The 17,922-nt window shown below is 57.8% G+C and overlaps 1 protein-coding gene across 6 annotated transcripts; it reads left to right on the forward strand.

The window, feature by feature from the left end:
* Positions 1 to 7,041: 7,041 nt before the first annotated feature.
* SDSL (serine dehydratase like) lies at positions 7,042 to 17,468 on the forward strand (the record flags this gene model as incomplete). Of its 6 annotated transcripts, none has more annotated exons than XM_084868360.1 (8): positions 7,042 to 7,166; positions 10,450 to 10,640; positions 10,782 to 10,821; positions 11,508 to 11,647; positions 13,191 to 13,279; positions 14,029 to 14,256; positions 15,380 to 15,504; positions 17,118 to 17,468. In XM_084868360.1, the coding sequence occupies 7 exons, from the start codon at positions 10,467 to 10,469 to the stop codon at positions 17,309 to 17,311; spliced, it is 990 nt and encodes a 329-aa protein (XP_084724486.1). In that variant the 3' UTR covers positions 17,312 to 17,468. The 6 variants fall into 6 exon arrangements, with proteins under 6 accessions (XP_084724486.1, XP_084724482.1, XP_084724483.1 ...); XM_084868356.1 differs by lacking the exon at positions 7,042 to 7,166 and adding an exon at positions 7,195 to 7,213; XM_084868357.1 differs by lacking the exon at positions 7,042 to 7,166 and adding an exon at positions 7,985 to 8,144.
* Positions 17,469 to 17,922: the final 454 nt, after the last annotated feature.

A 17,922-nucleotide genomic window follows, 5' to 3' on the forward strand; every position in this document is an offset into this window, starting at 1 on the left:
CCACGTGTCACATGCTTTTCGGACACGCAGCCTTCGGAGGAGCAAGCAGGCGTGTGGTGAAAACCCGGGTTATTCCCGACGAAGGCAAGCTGTGGTCTGGGAGCCGACGCGCATCATTGTGGCTGGAGAGCTCGTGGGGGTGGGGTTGGGGGGGGGAGCTCTGGGTGACTCAGCGGCTGCCCTCTTGTTGAATGTGGAGCCAAGCCTCGGCCTGACGGCCACACGCAGAAGCCTGCCCCCAGCAGAGCCTCGCCGGCAGCCACCAGTGCCCGCAGACAAGCACTCAGAGCCCCACAGGCCCCACACCGGGGGCATGGGCATGCGAGAGGGCTGTGGGCATCCCCGGGGCACGGGCGGGGCTGCACGGGAGCTGAGACCTCCATGGGACCCGGGGGGCACGGCCTGCGGGCAGGAGCCCACACAGCGAGGCCGCCCACGTGGGGGCGAGTGTTTCAGCCCAAACGCGGAGCACAGTGCCCCGGCCGCAGGCTGAGCGCAGGGGCCGGGCAGAGGGTCCGGCAGCCTCTCCCAGGACGGGCAGAGTTCAAGCTCCCACGGCGAGGCCTTCTGGCCGGGATCACAGGCTCCCCGGGGAGGAAGTCCAAACAATAGTTGGTGGAAGAAAACAAGCTGATTTGGGGGGTCACCGGCCCCTGAGGCCCGGCTCTTATCTTCAGCTTCACAATGAGGAAAGGAAGGAAAGTCTGCAGAACCGAAACCCAAAGTGCAGCGTCACCTCAGGGGCCTTCCAAGGCTGCTCAATGTGAAAGCACAAGGTCAAGTCAGGGACTCGGAGGCCGACCTGGCGGACAGCAGCCTTTCCGGGAGCGACGGGCACCAGGCTCGCCCGCAGCAGAAGCACAGGCCCAGCCCGGAGTCCTCGGTGACGGGAGAGCTGGCGGTCTGTCAGGGAAGCCGAACGCACTCCCTCAGCACCAGCCTGTCGGTGCCGCCACAGGCCTGGTGGCTTGCAACCATAGGGGCTCCCTAGGGGCCAGGGTTCCCACGGAACCTCCCCCAGATTCGCTCCCCAACGACGGCAGACCCTAACAGGCGTCATCCTGCAGAACGCTCCGCGATGAACTGTTTGCTTTCGTTTTTGAATAAATCTTTATTGGGTTTCAGAGCGGAAGGTAGAGGGAGAGAGAGAGAGAGAGAAACATCAACGAGGAGAGAGAATCATTGACCGGTTGCCTCCTGCACTTCCCCTACTGGGGACAGAGCCCGCAACCCTGGCATGTGCCCTGACTGGGAATCGAACCTGGGACCCTTCCGTCCGCAGGCTGACGCTCTGTCCACTGGGCCACACCGGCCAGGGCCATCAGTGATGAATTTTATTTTATTTTATTTTTAAATATATTTTATTGATTTTCCACAGAGAGGAAGGGAGAGGGATAGAAAGCTAGAAATGTCAATGAGAGAGAAACATCGACAGGCTGCCTCCTGCACACCCCCTACCGGGGATGTTCCCGCAACCAGTGTACATGCCCTTAACCGGAATCGAACCTGGGACCTTTCAGTCCACAGCCCGACGCTCTACCACTGAGCCAAACCGGTTTCGGCGAGTGATGAATTTTAATAAACAAAGAGAGGACAGCTTTCCTACCAGCAGCTGCGCTTGAACACTCCCTCCCATATGGGTGTGAGCTGCCATAATGGAATCACTGAGACAAGTGCCGCAGAGCTGAGGCTCTCAGCCTGCTTCTTTTTCTTTCTTTAAAAAAAAAAAAAATTAATTAATTAATTAAAAAAATATATATATATTATTGATTTTTTTACAGAGAGGAAGGGAGAGGGATAGAAAGCTAGAAACATCGATGAGAGAGACACATCGACCAGCTGCCTCTTGCACACCCCCCACCGGGGATGTGCCCGCAACCAACGTACATGCCCTTGACTGGAATCGAAACTGGGACTTTTCAGTCCGCAGGCTGACACTTTCTCCACTGAGCCAAACCTGTTTCGGCTCAGCCTGTTTCTAACTTAAATGTCAGAAGAAGAAGCAGCCCAAACAGGCGTATACCGAGGCCAAACCTAAGAACTCTGGATACTATGGAACTGCATGGTTCTCCGGACAGCCCCTCCCCGCGCCCCCCAGGCTTGTGGCTGGGGCAGCCCCTGGCACAGGGGCCTCGGCCGGGGACATTCCCACGTTCTGCCAAGAACAGAAAGTGAATCCCAACTCAATTCCGGGAAAAGCCGAAGGAACCAGCTGAAAAGGAGCCGCACCCTCTCCGAGGCCGGGCTGTCTAGGAACACAGTACGGGAAACGCAGCATTGAGGCCACACAGCCTTTGACCCAATACCCTTTTGCTTGTGCTCCTGCCGATGGGCCTCGGTGTTCAGCCGCATTCTTCCAGCCTGGGATGGGGATGTCACCCCTGAGCAGAGTCCCAGGAACTCCCCCCGGAGCCCACGCCTGTCTGGGACACCCCCCCCCCCCCCCCCCGTCCTGAGGCTGCTGCCCAGGAACGCCCATTGTCACCCCTCTCTGCTCGGTCCCGGGACGCTGCCCTTTCATACCGAGCGGGTTTCGGTTCTGTGCGCCTTTCCTTCCTTTCCTCCATGTGAAGCTGAAGATAAGAGCCTTTGGGCACACGCAGACACATCACACTCTCAGAAAAGCCCCCCACCCCGTCTCACCCAGTCTCACCCCGTCTCACCCCTCACCCTGAGTCAGGGCTAAGGCTCAGCCGAGAAGAGGAAGTGGGCTGAGTGAGTGGGAGCAGGCGGCCACTGTGTGCCCCCTCCGCCCACCGTCTCCCCACCCCGAGGACCAGCCGGGCCCGCAGCTCAGCACGGCTCCGGAGCCGCATGGCAGGAGGGCGGGCCGGGATTCCTTTGGAATGGCTGCGCGTCTTTCCTGGGTTCTTTTTTTTTCTTTTTTTCTTTTTATAATATATTTTATTGATTTTTTACAGAGAGGGATAGAGAGAAACATCGATGAGAGAGAATCATGGATCAGCTGCCTCTTGCCCACCCCCCACCGGGGATGTGCTCGCAACCAAGGTACATGCCCTTGACCGGAATTGAACCTGGGACCTTTCAGTCCGCAGGCTGACGCTCTATCCACTGAGCCGAATCGGTTTCGGCTTTCCCGAGTTCTTTGTTCACGGGAAGACTCACCATTTATTAGCACCTTCGTGCACATGGAATATACACACACACACACACACACATACATACGTAAGTAAATAAATAATAAAATTAATGAAAGCATAGTTTTCCCTGGCCTTGAGGTTGGGTGCCAAACTGTCCCCTTCTTTTCTTTTCTTAAAAAAATATGTATTTTATTGAATTTTTTTTTACAGAGAGGAAGGGAGAGGGATAGAGAGTTAGAAACATGGATGAGAGAGAAACATTGACCAGCTGCCTCCTGCACATCCCCTCCTGGGGATGTGCCCGCAACCAAGGCACAAGCCCCTGACTGGAATCGAACCCGGGACCCTTCAGTCCGCAGGCAGATGCTCTATTCACTGAGCCAAACTGGTCAGGGCCCCCCTTCTTTTCTTATGGGCCTCAGTCTCCCCCCCTCGCTCCCCCAAAAAAGGGAGCGTTATCTGGCTCCTGCTGGTTCTCCGCTCAGACACCATGGCTGTGGGTGTATGTCTCCAGGACAAGAGGTCCAGGTTGGATGTGGTGTCCCTGGCAGGTCAGTCCCACGGCCTGTTTGCCGGGCGACCTGGGGCAAGTTACTTCACCGTCCTGAACCTCTGCTTTTTCCTGGATAACGGCCTCCTTTTCGGGGGCGAGAGGAGAGGGGAGAGCTCCTCTGTCCAAGGGCCAGGCCGCAGGGAGAGGTGGGGCGGGGCAGTGAGGAGCCACAGCCTTCCAGGGGACCGAGTGAACAAGCTCCAGCCACAGAATTGGGGCCCCAGGTGGAGACCCCCTGGCTCCAGAACGGCTTAGTATCCTGGCAGCGGTCTGAGGAGTTACCAAGATATGCTGGGCATTAGGAGACCCAGCTCCAAGTCTCAGCCGGGTTACTCCCTAGCGGGGCCTGCCGCACGACCGCCTGAACCCCGTTCTCTCGCCCGGTTAGCCACACCGAGCCTCGTGGCTCGGAAAAATATGGCCCGGGTCCGGAGTCCAGCCTGCAAGTCTGGAGGGCCCATCGCCGGTTGCCAAGGTGCCATCGCCCCTCGCCACGCGGTTCCCTTGCCTCCTGGCAAACAGGAACGCCAGCGGGGGGTGGCGGTGATGAAACGAAGCTTAATGAGTAACCCCGCGGACTGGCCAGTGGGCGGGAGGCGGCCTGAGGCAGCAGGGACAGCGCTGGCTGACGGAGGTGGCCCTGGAGGGAACAGGTCAGTGACCGGGCCCACCTCATCGGAGGCGGCTTTCCCTCTGGGTGTGAGCCCTGGTTCGGCCGCTGCCGTGTGACCTTGGGAAAGTGGCTTGACCTTTTTGGGCTGCGTCTGATTCCGCGACAGAGAGGTCATGACAGTACTCACCTCCCCAGGGTGCTGTACACATCCCGTGACGTCATGTTGTCTTTTGTTACGGCGACAATAACAGCAGCCGCCGTCCACACCGAGTCCTAATCACGGTCCTAAACGTGTGACCTCTGTTAACTCACACCCTCTTCCCATCAGTTCCACGAGGGAAGTCTTTTACCCCCACCTGGCAGGTGAGGAAACAAAGCAGAGGGGTCAATTCATTTACCCAACGTCACACAGCCAGGGAGTGGAGGTTGGTGTTTGTTGGTCCCAGAGCCAGACTCCGGGGTCTAACGCTTAGGCATACTGCCTCCTCAGAAGCTACTCCTACTCCAACTTAAGAAAAAACAACAACAAAAACAAAAACAAAAAAAACCCCACACACACATCCACCAACCAGATCTCAAATACCATGGCTGACACGAACACATGAGGAACTGTTTGACATTGAAATTGGAACTCAAAAGAACCGATGGCCCAGAAAGGAACTCACTACAGACTGACTCATCTGCCTCTCAGCATAACCATGATGGCTCGTCTCAGTTTCGGTTCTTACAAGGGTATTCCTTGGATCACATGATCTCACGCATCTAGAGGAAATGATGAATAACATAAAAACAGACCCAGAGACAGAGAAGCTGTGATCAGACTCTCAAACCTCAGAGGGAAAGTAGGGGAGGGTGGGGGTGAGGGGGAGAGATCAATCAAAGGACTTGTGTGGGTGCATATGGGCCTAGCCGGTGGCCATGGACAACAGGGGATGGGTTTGGGATAAGAATGGGGGGATGAGGACAATTATGTGATAGCATAATTAATAAAAAAACAAAAACAAAAACAAAACAAAAACCCCACACATACACAAAGAACAGACTCTATTATTAAACATTAATACCCGCCTAAGTTCTTCCGAAGCCACGATATCCAAGAAATTCTGGTTTGATATCTCCTCCTGCTCACACAACTAAAAACCCAACTCTTTTTTTTTTTTTTTAAATAAATCTTTATTGTTCATATTATTACAAATGTTCCTCATTTCCCCCCCCTCTATTGCTCCCATCCACCAGGTTCCCATCCCACCCTCTGCCCTTTCCACCCCATTGTCCTCATCCATAGGTGCACAGTTTATGTTCAGTCTCTTCCCACATCCCCCTCTCCCCTTTTCCCCGAGAATCCTCAGTTCACTCCCCTTCCATACCTCTGATTCTATTATATTCACCAGTTAATATTGTTCATCAGGTTTTTTAATTCCCTTGGTTTTTAGATTCTCTTGTTGATAGTTATGTATTTGTTGTTCATAATTTTTATCTTTATTTTCTTCCTCTTCCTATAGAACCCCCTTCAGCAATTCATATAATTCTGGTTTGGCAGTGATGAACTCCTTTAGCTTTTTTTTTTTTAAAATTTTATTTGTGAAGCTCTTTATCTGACTTTCAATTCTGAGTGATAGCTTTGCTGGATAGATTATCTTTGGCTGTAGGTTCTTGCTATTCATAACCTTGAATATTTCTTGCCATTCCTGTTTCACCTGCATGGTTTCTGTTGAGAAATCAGCTGACAATCGTATGGGTGCTCCTTTATAGGTAACTACCTGCTTTTCTCTTGCTGCTTTTAATATTCTCTCTTTGTCTTTTGCTCTTGGAATTTTAATTATGATGTGTCTTGGTGTGGTCCTCCTTGGATTCCTTTTGTTTGGGGTTCTGTGCACTTCCTGGACTTGTAAGTCTAATTCTTTCACCAGATGGGGGAAGTTTTCTGTCACTATTTCTTCCAGTATGTTTTCGGTATCTTGCTCTCTCTCTTATTCTGGGACCCCCATAATTCTGATGTTGGTTCTCTTGAAGTTGTCCCAGAGGTTTCTTATATTATCTTGAACTTTCTGGATTCTCTTGTCTTCTTGCTTCTGTGGAGGAGTGTCTTCTGGCTCTTTATGTTTCAAATCTTTGACTTGATTCTTGCGATCTTCCATTCTGTTTTTAGGACTCTGTATAATTTTTTTTTTTATTTCAGACAATGTATTCTTTATTTCTAGTTGATCCCTTTTCATATCCTCATAGGTCTCATTTATTTTATCGGCCTTTTCTAGGAAATTCTTGAAAACCTTATAAGCGTGGTTTTGAACTCTGTATCCAGTTGCTTCTTGTCCTCCATCTCTTTCGTTTGTGATCTGTTTCCTTGTCTTGGCATTTTTGCAGCTTCCCTGAGTTGGTAGGGTGGCTTTGTGTGCTAAGGTGTCCTATAAAGAGCCTCAGGGCACACTGGCCAACACAGAAGGGCTGGCATCCAATGGGCATGCAGTGAATGCAGCAAGCGGTGCTTCTTGCCCAAGCCCGAGCTGTGTGCCCCTCCTCCAGGGAGCCCTCCGTGATCCCACCCACCCTCAGCTGTCCTGTGGGACTTTCTGCTCTCTGTCCACCCCGGGGGTGTGAGACATGTCACTCAACTGGGTGTCTTTCCTCCCCCTCCAGGCCGGGAGCCACCTCAGGGCATGACCCGGGCTTTGTCCCCTCTGTTCCCAGCGCCCGATCAGGACAGAACATGGGAGGACGGGCGCATGTGTGAGGTGTGGCTGGGAATGGAGCTGTCAGCATTCTCATCAGGGATCAGGGCCAAGCAGCTCGACTCACCCCAGGTGGCCGGGAGTTAATCATCAAACCCGAGGGGGTCACCCAAAGTCCGAGCGGGGTGCACCTGGACCCCGCCCCCCCGCGGACACAGGGAGCCGGAGAGGTGTGGTTCGCTCAGCTCACCCCGGGGGATGGTGCGAGAGACGAGCTGTGAGTCCGATGGTATCGTTCTCCTGCCCACAGCCTTCCCTGGCTCCCCAGTGCCCCTGGGTGAGGTCCAGACTCTGCATTGGCACAGCTGCCCGGTGGACTCTGTCCCTGCCCACCTCCCAGCCCCAGGCCCTCCTGCTGCCTCGCCCCTGCCTTCTTGGTTCCAGTCCCACCATGTTTTTCCACTCCAGACCTTTGCACTCCATGTTCCTGATTCCTGGCTGAGCTCAGCCTCTTCCTCCTCTCCTCCTCCTCCTCCTACCCCTCCTCCTCCTCCACCTCCTCTGGTCACCTCCTCCAAGAGGTCATTCCTGACCTCCTGACCCAAAGTAGGCCCCCTTGCTCTTCTTTCCAGGACTCCATACAGGCAGGTCTCTCTCCTCCTCCTCCTCCTCCTCCTCCTCCTCCTCCTCTTCCTCTTCCTCTTCCTCCTTTCCTCTTCTTCCTCCTTTCCTCTTCTTCCTCCTTTCCTCCTCCTCCTCCTTTTCCTTTCCCTCCTCCTTTTCCTTTCCCTCCTCCTCCTCCTCCTCCTCTTCCTCTTCCCCTTCTCCTCCTCCTCCTGCTCCTCTCCTCCTTCTCCTCCCTCTCTTCCTCCTCTCCTCCTCCTCCCTCTCCTCCTCCTCCTGCTCCTCTCATCCTTCTCCTCCCTCTCTTCCTCCTCTCCTCCTCCTCCCTCTCCTCCTCCTCCCTCTCCTCCTCCTCCCTCTCTTCCTCCTCCCTCTCCTCCTCCTCCCTCTCCTCCTCCTCCTCCTCTGGGAAGCCTTCCAGTCCTCCGGGCCAAGTGACGCCCTTGCTCCGGGCACCGGCAGCCCCGCCTGTGCCGGGTGGCACTGATTGCAGCCACTCTGCAGTGACCCCTGGAGGCCCCAGGAGGGCAGGGGACACGCTATTTTGTTTGAGGCCAAAGCTCCTGGGATGTGTGTGACACATGGTAGGTGTCCAGTAAATATTTTTTTTAACAAACGAGCCAGTGGCCAGAGTCCTTTGTCTGACAAAGGAATGCTTGCTGGGCTCCTGTGTGGGGTGTGAAGTTTCTCCCGTGACAGCTGTTTCCTCGTCTCTGTTCTCTCGGGACCAGCCTTTCCTCAGAGGTGTCTGTGTGGTGAAACAGGTGGTCGGGGGTGAGAGATAAAGGGTGCTCCTCTCTGGCTGGGTGGCCTCAGCCAAGTGAATTTGCCTCTCGGGGCCTTGGGTTCTTGATCTGTCACGTGGGACCAGGGGAAGGCCTGCGCCAGAGGATGGCACAGGGGGAGGCAGCGAGGGTTGATCTCCTCCTCCTTGCTCTCCAGTGGGGAGCTGTCCCTTTAACACGGGAGGAGGGGTCAAGGCCCTGGGAGGCTGGCAGAAACCGGGCAGAGCCGGTGCCAGTCAGGCCTGTGGGCAGCCACTGGTAGCCAAGTTGGTTCTGGGGATTCTTGAGCAGAAAGGTAAGGAGGCCTGGGGCCCAAACGGGGGCCCCTGGGGCTCGGCGTGCACGTGTGGAGGTGCATGTGGGGGAGTCTGAGAGGCCCCGGGGCAAAGTCCCCGCCCAGCGGGTGGGAAGGGAGGGAGCGGGACAGTGGCCTGAGCCCTCCCAGGAATATCGATTCAACTCGGTGTCCCGGGCCCAGCTGCTTTGCAGAAGGGGAGCCTGCCAGAGGGGCATGCTGCCCGCCAGGGGCCGGGCCGGGCTGCCCAGCTCTGGTGCCAGGGACTTGGCTGTGAGGTGTCAGCAGTGGCCTCTGGGGAAAAGCCTGAGGGACAGACCTGGGTAAACACCAACTCCTGGATGCACCAGGCGGGCCCCAGGAAGGAAAATGGGCTGGCCAGCGTCGTGCTTGCTGGGACCTGCACCCAGCCCTGGGCTTCACGCTGCATTGTGGTGACGAGCACAGATGCCAAGGCACACTGCCCGAGTTTGAATCCTGGCTGCGCCGTTTCTAGCTGTGTGACCTCAGGCAAACGACTCAACCTCTCTGGGCCTCAGTTTCTTTTTAAAAAAAGATTTTCCATTGATTTTTAGGGAGAGAGGAAAGGAGAGGGAGAGAGAGAAAAACGTGGATGGGAGAGAGATTAAAAAAAAAATTGATGCGAGAGAAACATCGATCAGCCAAACCAGTGAGGGCTATTTATTGATTGATTTTTTTTGCAGAGAGGAAGGGAGAGAGATAGAGAGTTAGAAACATCAATGAGAGAGAAACATCAATCAGCTGCCTCCTGCACTGCACACTCCCTACTGGGGATGTCCCTGCAACCAAGGCACATGCCCTTGACCGGAATCGAACCTGGGTCCCTTCAGTCCGCAGGCCGTCACTCCATCCATGAGCCAAACCGGTTAGGGCCAGCCTCAGTTGCAATGGTCACCTCCTCCAAGAGGTCATTCCTGACCTCCTGACCCAAAGTCGGTCCCCTTGCTCTTCTCTTCGGGGCTCCCTACACGCAGGTTTCTCTCTCAGCGGTTTTCTCTGTTTCTGATCAGTTGGTTTGTCTACACAGTTATCTCTTGAATGCTGATCTCTCCCTCGGACTATACGTCCGCGGCAGGAGTAGATATCTGTCTCATTTCCCATGTTGTTCCAGTTTCTGAGATGCTCCTGTGATGCCTGTAAACCTGCCACAGTAGCCGAAACTGGTTTGGCTCATTGGACAGAGCATCGGCCTGCGGACTGAAGGGTCCCAGGTTCAATTCCAGTCAAGGGCTTGTACCTTGGTTGCGGGCACATCCCCAGTAGGGGGTGTGCAAGAGGCAGCTGATCGATGTTTCTCTCTCATTGATGTTTCTAACTCTCTATCCCTCTTTCTTCCTCTCTGTAAAAAAAAAAAAATCATATGTATATAACATCGATCAGCTGCCTCTTGCACCACCCCTACTGGGGATGTGCCTGCAACCAAGGTACCTGCCCTTGACCGGAATCGAACCCGGGACCTTTCAGTCCGCAGGCCGATGCTCTATCCACGGAGCCAAACCGGTTTCGGCCCATCACTTCTCATGGGCCGGGTTTTGCGCCCCCAGCACCGTGGGCCTCCGCCGCAGGCACAGAACAAAAGGCCCCTCGTCCAGAGGCATTTGCCCGGATGGGGAAACGGAGGCCCAGGGAGGAGCAGATTTTTGCCTGAAGTGTCACAGGTTGGCAGCCAGACGGGGCTAAGAGGACCACGCCGAGGGCGTCTCCGCTCCCCATCCCCCCTCCCCTCCCGGCCTGGTCCGGGGGAGCCCTGACTGGAGCCGGCCGGGCCGTGGCCCTTGTCCTCCGCAGGCAGGGCGGCCGCCGGGATGGAGCGCCCCCTGGGGGAGCGGGCCGAGGCCGGGCCCTTCCACGTGGTCACGCCTCTGCTGGAGAGCTGGGCGCTGTCCCAGGCGGCGGGCACCACCGTCTTCCTCAAGTGCGAGAATGTGCAGCCCGCCGGCTCCTTCAAGATCCGGGGCATCGGGCACTTCTGCCAGGAGGTGAGGGGGTGCGGGCAGGAGGGGAGGAGCGAGGTTGTGCGGGAGGGGATGGAGCGTGGGGCTGCTGGAATGGGGGGCAGGCAGGGGAGCTCCGTGATCCCTGCTTGGGTGAGCCCTCAACCCCCTTCCTTCTCTCCCCAGGCGGCCAAGAAGGGATGCAGCCACCTGGTGTGCTCCTCAGGTGACCCCAGGCCTTTCTGCGCTCGAGGGTCCTCCGGGCCGGGTGTGGGGGAGGAGCGGGGGGGGGGGGCCTGGCCGGAGCAGCGATAGCCGTCCAGGGAGCTCGGCCTCCTCGTAAGGGCCCGGCCTCATCACGGTCATGGTCCGATGGCCATGTGTCTGTCCTCTCCCAGCCGCGTTCCCATCGTCAGCAGAAGTGACCAGAACCCAGCTCACGCAGGCGTACTAAGCCACGGGGCTCCGAGAACTGAACGTTCTCAGTAGACACGGCTTTCAGGCACGGCTGGATCCAGGCGCTCTCCCCCGCACAACCTCCTCCTTTCTCCTGGCCTTTCTTTCCTCTCCACCAGCTTTCTTCTCGCCCGGGGCCTCCTGGGGTGGCAGGCTTGCTTCTTGCCATCCTACCAGCCCCAGTGAAAAAGGGGGGCACCCCTGCCCATGGAACCCCTCAGCCCGCGACTTAGTCTTCTGGGCCCGGCTTGGGTCACGTGCTCACCCCTGAACGGGTCATGGGTCAGGCGGCTGGGTTCTCTGAGGGGTTCCGTCTGGGTCGTGTGTCCACCTCGAGGCCAGGGAGAGGACTCTCTCGTGGGGGTGTGTAGTGTGGGGGAGAGGGGGCTCCTACAGGGAAATGGAGGAGGAGGGGCAGAGGCCTGCCAACGGCACCGCCTTCCGCTGCCTCCGCAGGGGGCAACGCGGGCATCGCGGCTGCCTACTGCGCCCGGAAGCTCGGCCTGCCCGCCACCATCGTGCTCCCCGAGGGCACCTCCCAGCCCGTGGTGAGGAGGCTGCAGGGGGAGGGGGCCGAGGTGCAGCTGGCTGGAAAGGTAAGGAGCCCGGGAAGGGGAAGCTGGCGGGAGTGGGCGGTGCCCTGTCCGTCACGCCACCTGCCCCCTCAGAGATCGCCCCGCCCCCTTGTCCTCTCACTGAGCTCTGCCCGGGGCCCGGTCTGCCCTCGGTTGGCCGAGCTGGCGGGCGAGAGTGCGTGTGGTGTGTGAGAAGGGCTGGCACCGCTTGCCTTGCCTGTGCCCGCCCCGAGAAGACCCCCTGCAGGAGCCCGCCTGTCCCCCCAGCCTCGCTGCCACTTGGTATTGGCCCCCTTTATTTTTTTAAAATATATTTTTATTGATTTTTTTACAGAAAGGAAGGGAGAGGGATAGAGAGTTAGAAACATCCATGAGAGAGAGGGAAACATCGATCAGCTGCCTCCTGCACCCCCCCCCCCCCACTGGGGATGTGCCCGCAACCAAGGTCCATGCCCTTGACCGGCATCGAACCTGGGACCTCTCAGTCCGAAGGCCGACGCTCTATCCACTGAGCCAAACCGGTTTCGGTCTGACCCCTTTAAAAACTTACATATTTTGTTATTGATTTCAGAGAGGAAGGGAGAGGGAGGGAGAGATAGAAACATCATTGATGAGAGAGAACCATTGATCAGCTGCCTCCTGCACGCCCCCTACTGGGGATCGAGCCTGCACCGGGGGCCTGGACCCTGACCGGGAATCGAACCATGACCTCCGGTTCATAGGTCAGCGCTCCACACCGGCTAGGCCTGGTGTTGGCCACTTTAGGGTTCTTTGCCACTTGATGAGACACGAAGTATAAGGGAGAGGATGGCAGCACGGTCCATGCTGAGACCATCCAGTGTGAGAGAGGCCGAGGCTGAGGCCCCCCGGGTCACCCGGCCGCCCAAACACAGCACAGCTGACAGGGTTTCAGCTCTGGGCCCTGGGCAGCGTGGAGGGCTGATGGGGGGGGGGGGTCATGGTTGGACGGGCACCCGACTGCTCGGGGCAGAGGCTCAGTGGGCGCCCAGGGAGAGGCCTGCAAGGGCTGCACAGCTTCAAAGCTCATTTGGCTTCAATATTTCTTTTCTTTTTTTAAAATATATTTTATTGATTTTTTTTTACAGAGAGGAAGGGAGAGGGATAGAGAGTCAGAAACATCGATGAGACAGAAACATCGGTCAGCTGCCTCCTGCACACCCCCCACTGGGGACGTGCCCGCAACCAAGGCACATGCCCTTGACCGGAATCGAACCCGGGACCTTTCAGTCCCCAGACCGGCGCTCTACCCACTGAGCCACACCGTCCAGGGCTTGCTTCAATGTTTCAAGAGGAGGAAGCCCGTCTCTCCCGTTGGACGAGGTTCCACGGGGGCGGGACCATGTGTCCTCTCCGCCTGCCCCGGCCCGGGCCCAGGCCCAGGGGGCACAGTGGGTGCCAGAGGAGGGGCAGTGCTGTTTCTGCCCCCTTGTCCCCCTCTACCCCTTAGGAGAGGAGATCTGGGGGCTCCCTCCGAAATGTTGTGTTAGTTTGGGTCCCCAGGGGCTGCCTGCCCCCCGGTCCTCTGGCCTCGATTGCTCCTTAGGTCTGGGACGAGGCCAATCTGAGGGCCCAGGAGCTGGCCAAGAGGGACGGCTGGGTGAACGTGCCCCCGTTCGACCACCCCCTGATATGGTAAGGCTGGTGCCCCCCCCAGCACCCCGGGAGCTCAGAGCTTAGAAACCCTCATTGAATCCGGGTCCTCCCATGGGACAAAAGGGGAAACCGAGGCCCAGAGTAGAAGAGGCATGGAGTCCAGGCCCCATTTCTGCCCCGTAGGAGTTGTGTGAATCTGTGAGCATCGCACCTCTCGTGCCTCGGCTTCCCCATGTGTAACATGGAAATCACTAATAACGAGTCCCCTGCGTGGAGCGTGTACTTTGGGAGAACATTTATTTTATTATTATTATTATTAATATATTTTATTGATTTTTTACAGAGAGGAAGGGAGAGAGATAGAGAGCTAGAAACGTCGATGAGAGAGAAACATTGATCAGCTGCCTCTTGCACACCCCCTACTGGGGATGTGCTTGCAACCAAGGTACATGCCCTTGACCGGAATCGAACCTGGGACCCTTGAGTCGGCAGTCCGACGCTGAGCCAAACCAGTTTCGGCTGGGGGAACATTTAGACCCCTAGAGGGAGGTGCTGTGTGCCCGTTTTACAGGTGGGGAAACTGAGGCACCAAGGACTCAAGCGGCTTGCCCGAGATCACACAGCGAGCGGGGCATCAGAGGCCCTGGGCCCTGGGGGTGGGCGGCGGACACGAATGAAGCTGATGGAGCTAGGCATTCGGGGTCCCCTCTCCCTGGCCTGGGTGGGAGGCGGGGGCTGAGGGTGTCCCTGGCTCAGCTCCTCCCGCCCCCTCTCCCCCTCTCCTCCAGGGAGGGCCACGCCAGCCTGGTGCGGGAGCTGAAGGCAGCCCTGGGGACCCCGCCGGGGGCCCTGGTGCTGGCGGTGGGGGGCGGGGGGCTCCTGGCCGGGGTGGCGGCCGGCCTGGCGGAGGTGGGCTGGCAGCATGTGCCCGTGGTCGCCATGGAGACGCGAGGGGCCCACTGCTTCCACGCGGCCCTGCAGGCGGGCAGGCTGGTCACGCTGCCGGACATCACCAGGTGGGCGCGGGCTGGTGCTGGGGGGGCTGGCGGGGAGGACGCAGAGGGGGGCACCTCAGGAGGGTCCCCTCGCCCGGGGCTCCAGCTCGCAGTGTGGGTCTGAGGCAGGGGCGGTGCTGAAAGAGGAGGACCTGTGCCCTGTCAGTCTCAGCAGTGAGGGGAACCAGCTTCCAGGGTCTGCCATCCAGGCGAGCAATAACCACAGAAACCCAAACATCACCTCATCCAAACGTCACCCCATCCTCACCCGAAGGCGGACGCTGCTCACATTGGGGTGCATGCTCCCCAGTCTTTGCCTACCTCCCTCCCGCCCTGCCCCCCGTCCACGTATCATTGCACACAAGTGGCATGTGCCAGGCACATAGTAGGTGGTCCACAAACATCTGTAAAAGGAATCAATTATAATATATTTTTAGAAGCCGAGATTATATTCCGTTTTTCTATTCACAGTCTGTAACACGAACATAGTTTGGTGTGGGTTTTGGGCACCATCATCAGAGAATTCTTCTCCCATTGCATTTGTTGTTGTTGTTGGTTAATCCTCACCTGAGAATGTTTTTCCATTGATTTTGAGAGAGAGTGGAAGGGGGTGGGGGGGAGAGAGAGAGAGAGAGAGAGAGAGAGAGAGAGAGAGAAGCATTGATGTGAGAGACACATCGATTGGTTGCCTCCCGCATGTGCCCTGGCCAGGGCAGGGGATTGAGTTTGCAACCCAGATGTTTGCCCTTGACTGGAATCGAACCCGGGACCCTTCAGTCAGTCCGTGGGCTGACGCTCTAGCCACTGAACCACACCGGTCAGGGGCTGAGGCAAGCTTCTTATAAAGTTTATAATATAAACTCACTCACGAGCAGAGAGCGGGAGTCCAGCCGCCAGCCCCTGCCTCATGCTCTTCACCCAGCATCATGGATGGTGATGTGTCCCCCAGGGCCGCCCAGCCGCCCCCACAGGCAGGGGCTGAGGACAGGAGAAATGTGTCCTTCCGCACCCTGGACGCTAGGAGCCCAAAGTCAGGGTGTGGGCAGGGCCGCGCGGGGGCCGGGGACCGGGGGCAGCTGGGTCTGTGTGCGACTCACCAGCCCCTCCCCGCACCCCGCACCCTGCCCCGCCCGCCTCTCCGCAGCGTGGCCAAGTGCCTGGGCGCCAAGACGGCGGCTGCGGGCGCGCTGGCCTGCGCGCAGGAGCTCCGGGTCCTCTCGGAGGTGGTGGAGGACCGGGAGGCCGTGGACGCCGTGCAGAGGTTCCTCGGTGAGTGGGCGCCGGGCCCGGTGAAACCTGCGCGGTCCAGATCCCCGGCGAGGGCACGGGCTCTCCCCCGTTCCCAGGCTGGCGGGCGGCAACCGTGCCATGGGGAGATGGAGGGGAGGGGCACAGGGAGGGGGTGCCGGCTGTCGCTAGCCTCCAGACTTCTTCTCCTTCTCCTTCTCCTTCTCCTTCTCCTTCTCCTTCTCCTTCTCCTTCCCCTTCCCCTTCCCCTTCCCCTTCCCCTTCCCCTTCCCCTTCCCCTTCCCCTTCCCCTTCCCCTTCCCCTTTCCTCCTCCTCCTCCTCCTCCTCCTCCTCCTCCTCCTCCTCCTCCTCCTCCTCCTCCTCCTCCTCCTCAACAGGGAATGCTCATTTATTTTTTAAATTTATTTTTAAAACATATTTTATTGATTTTTTTACAGAGAGGAAGGGAGAGAGATAGAGAGCTAGAAACATCGATGAGAGAGAAACATCGACCAGCTGCCTCTTGCACACACCCCCCCCCCCCCCACCGGGGATGTGCCCGCAACCAACGTACATGCCCCTGACCGGAATCGAACCTGGGACCTTTTAGTCCGCAGACCAACGCTCCACCACTGAGCCAAACCGGACTCGGCTTCTTCTTCTTCTTCTTCTTCTTCTTCTTCTTCTTTTTTTTTTTTTATGGAAGTCAGTTTCTATTTATTTTATTTTATTTTTAAAAATATATGTTATTGATTTTTCACAGAGAGGAAGAGAGAGGGATAGCGAGCTAGAAACATCGATGAGAGAGAATTATGGATCAGCTGCCTCTTGCACACCCCCTACTGGGGATGTGCCTGAACCAAGGTACATGCCCTTGACCGGAATCAAACTTGGGACCCTTCAGTCCGAAGGCCGACGCTCTATCCACTGAGCCACACTGGTTTCGGCGCCTCCAGACTTCTGTACACGCTCTTCTTCTCTGGAGCTGCCCATCCTTTGCCTGCTCCCCGTCATTTCCCTGTGACGAAGGGCCCCCAGCCATTGTGACACCGCCTCCAGGAAGCCTCCCTGGGTCTCTCACCCCCACCCCGCCCGGGGTGGAGACTCTGATGCACCAATCCCACGCATCTCCTATCTGCCCGCTCCCAGCCCGTCGGCATCACTAGGTCGTGTCCCCAGGGTCTTCCGAGGACAGGGCCGGGCAGAGAGGGGGCGCGCCATAGGGATGTGTGGAATGGGTGGAGGGATGTGTGAGTGACGAGCTGGGCCGTGGGCAGACGGATAGGCAGAGGGATTGATGGGGCAATGCACTGATGAATGACACAGAAACACATCGACGGATGGACACTGATGAATGGGCACGTTGATGGATGAACAGACAGACAGTCAAAGGATAGATAGTGGATGGATGGATGGATGGATGGATGGATCGATGGATATGCTGATGGATGGCCACGCTAATAGATGGACAGACAGACAGTCTCGTGATGGATGGAGGAAGAGATGGATGGGTAGATACACGGAAGGCGGAGAGACGGGTGGATGGAGAGGGAGTCAGGCCGATAGGCTGGCTCCATGGGGTTTGCAACACCCTGGCCTACGAGCTCTGACTGGCTTCCCCCCTCTCCCCTCCTCCCCCTCCCGCTCCGGGCAGACGATGAGCGCATGCTGGTGGAGCCTGCCTGCGGGGCAGCCTTAGCTGCCGTCTACTCGGGCCTCCTGGGGCGGCTGCAGGCCGAGGGCCGCCTGAGCCCCACGCTGGCCTCCGTGGTGGTCATCGTGTGCGGAGGCAACAACATCGACAGCCGGGAGCTGCAGGCGCTGAAGGCCCAGCTGGGCCGGAGCTGAGGCCCCTGGAGCCGCCGAGGGGCCTCTGGGCTCTCAGACGGCCGTGGAAGCTACCCTGTGCGTCTGTGCTGGCCGCCGCCTACAGGAAGCCCTCCAGGACTGCTCCATCCGGCTCCCCCGCAGCCCCGACCAATAAACTCTTTCAGAGTTGAGTCTGTAACCCTGTCCGGCCGGTCTCTCTGCCTCTGTGAGCTCATCCCTCAAGCCCGGCTGATGAGGCAATGCCCTCCACGCCACAGCCTGAGAAGCAAAGCCAGGCGTCCCGAGCTCAGGCCTCCCGGGCAGCCGGCTGCGCGGGGCGCCTGGCAGGGCTTGCCTCGGCTGGGGGGCGGGACGGGGATGGCCTGTGCCTTCTCGGGCCTGGCAGGTGAGGACACCATCTCCAGCCTGGCCCTGTGCCGGCTGCGGGCCAGAAACTCCTCTACGAACGTCCCACTCACCCTCACCTTCTCTGACACTGAACGGCTCCTGAAAAAACCCACCCTCACCACCCCTGTTCTACAGATGGGGAAACCGAGGCACGGGACGGTGCCCTGACCCACCCCAGGCCGCCCAGCGGGGACGTGGCCCTGTCGGGTTCAAACCCCGTGATCTCCAATAGGACTCTGTGC

Source organism: Pipistrellus hanaki (genome assembly GCF_964339955.1).
Source record: "Pipistrellus hanaki genome assembly, chromosome: 19".
Classification (NCBI taxonomy): domain Eukaryota; kingdom Metazoa; phylum Chordata; class Mammalia; order Chiroptera; family Vespertilionidae; genus Pipistrellus; species Pipistrellus hanaki.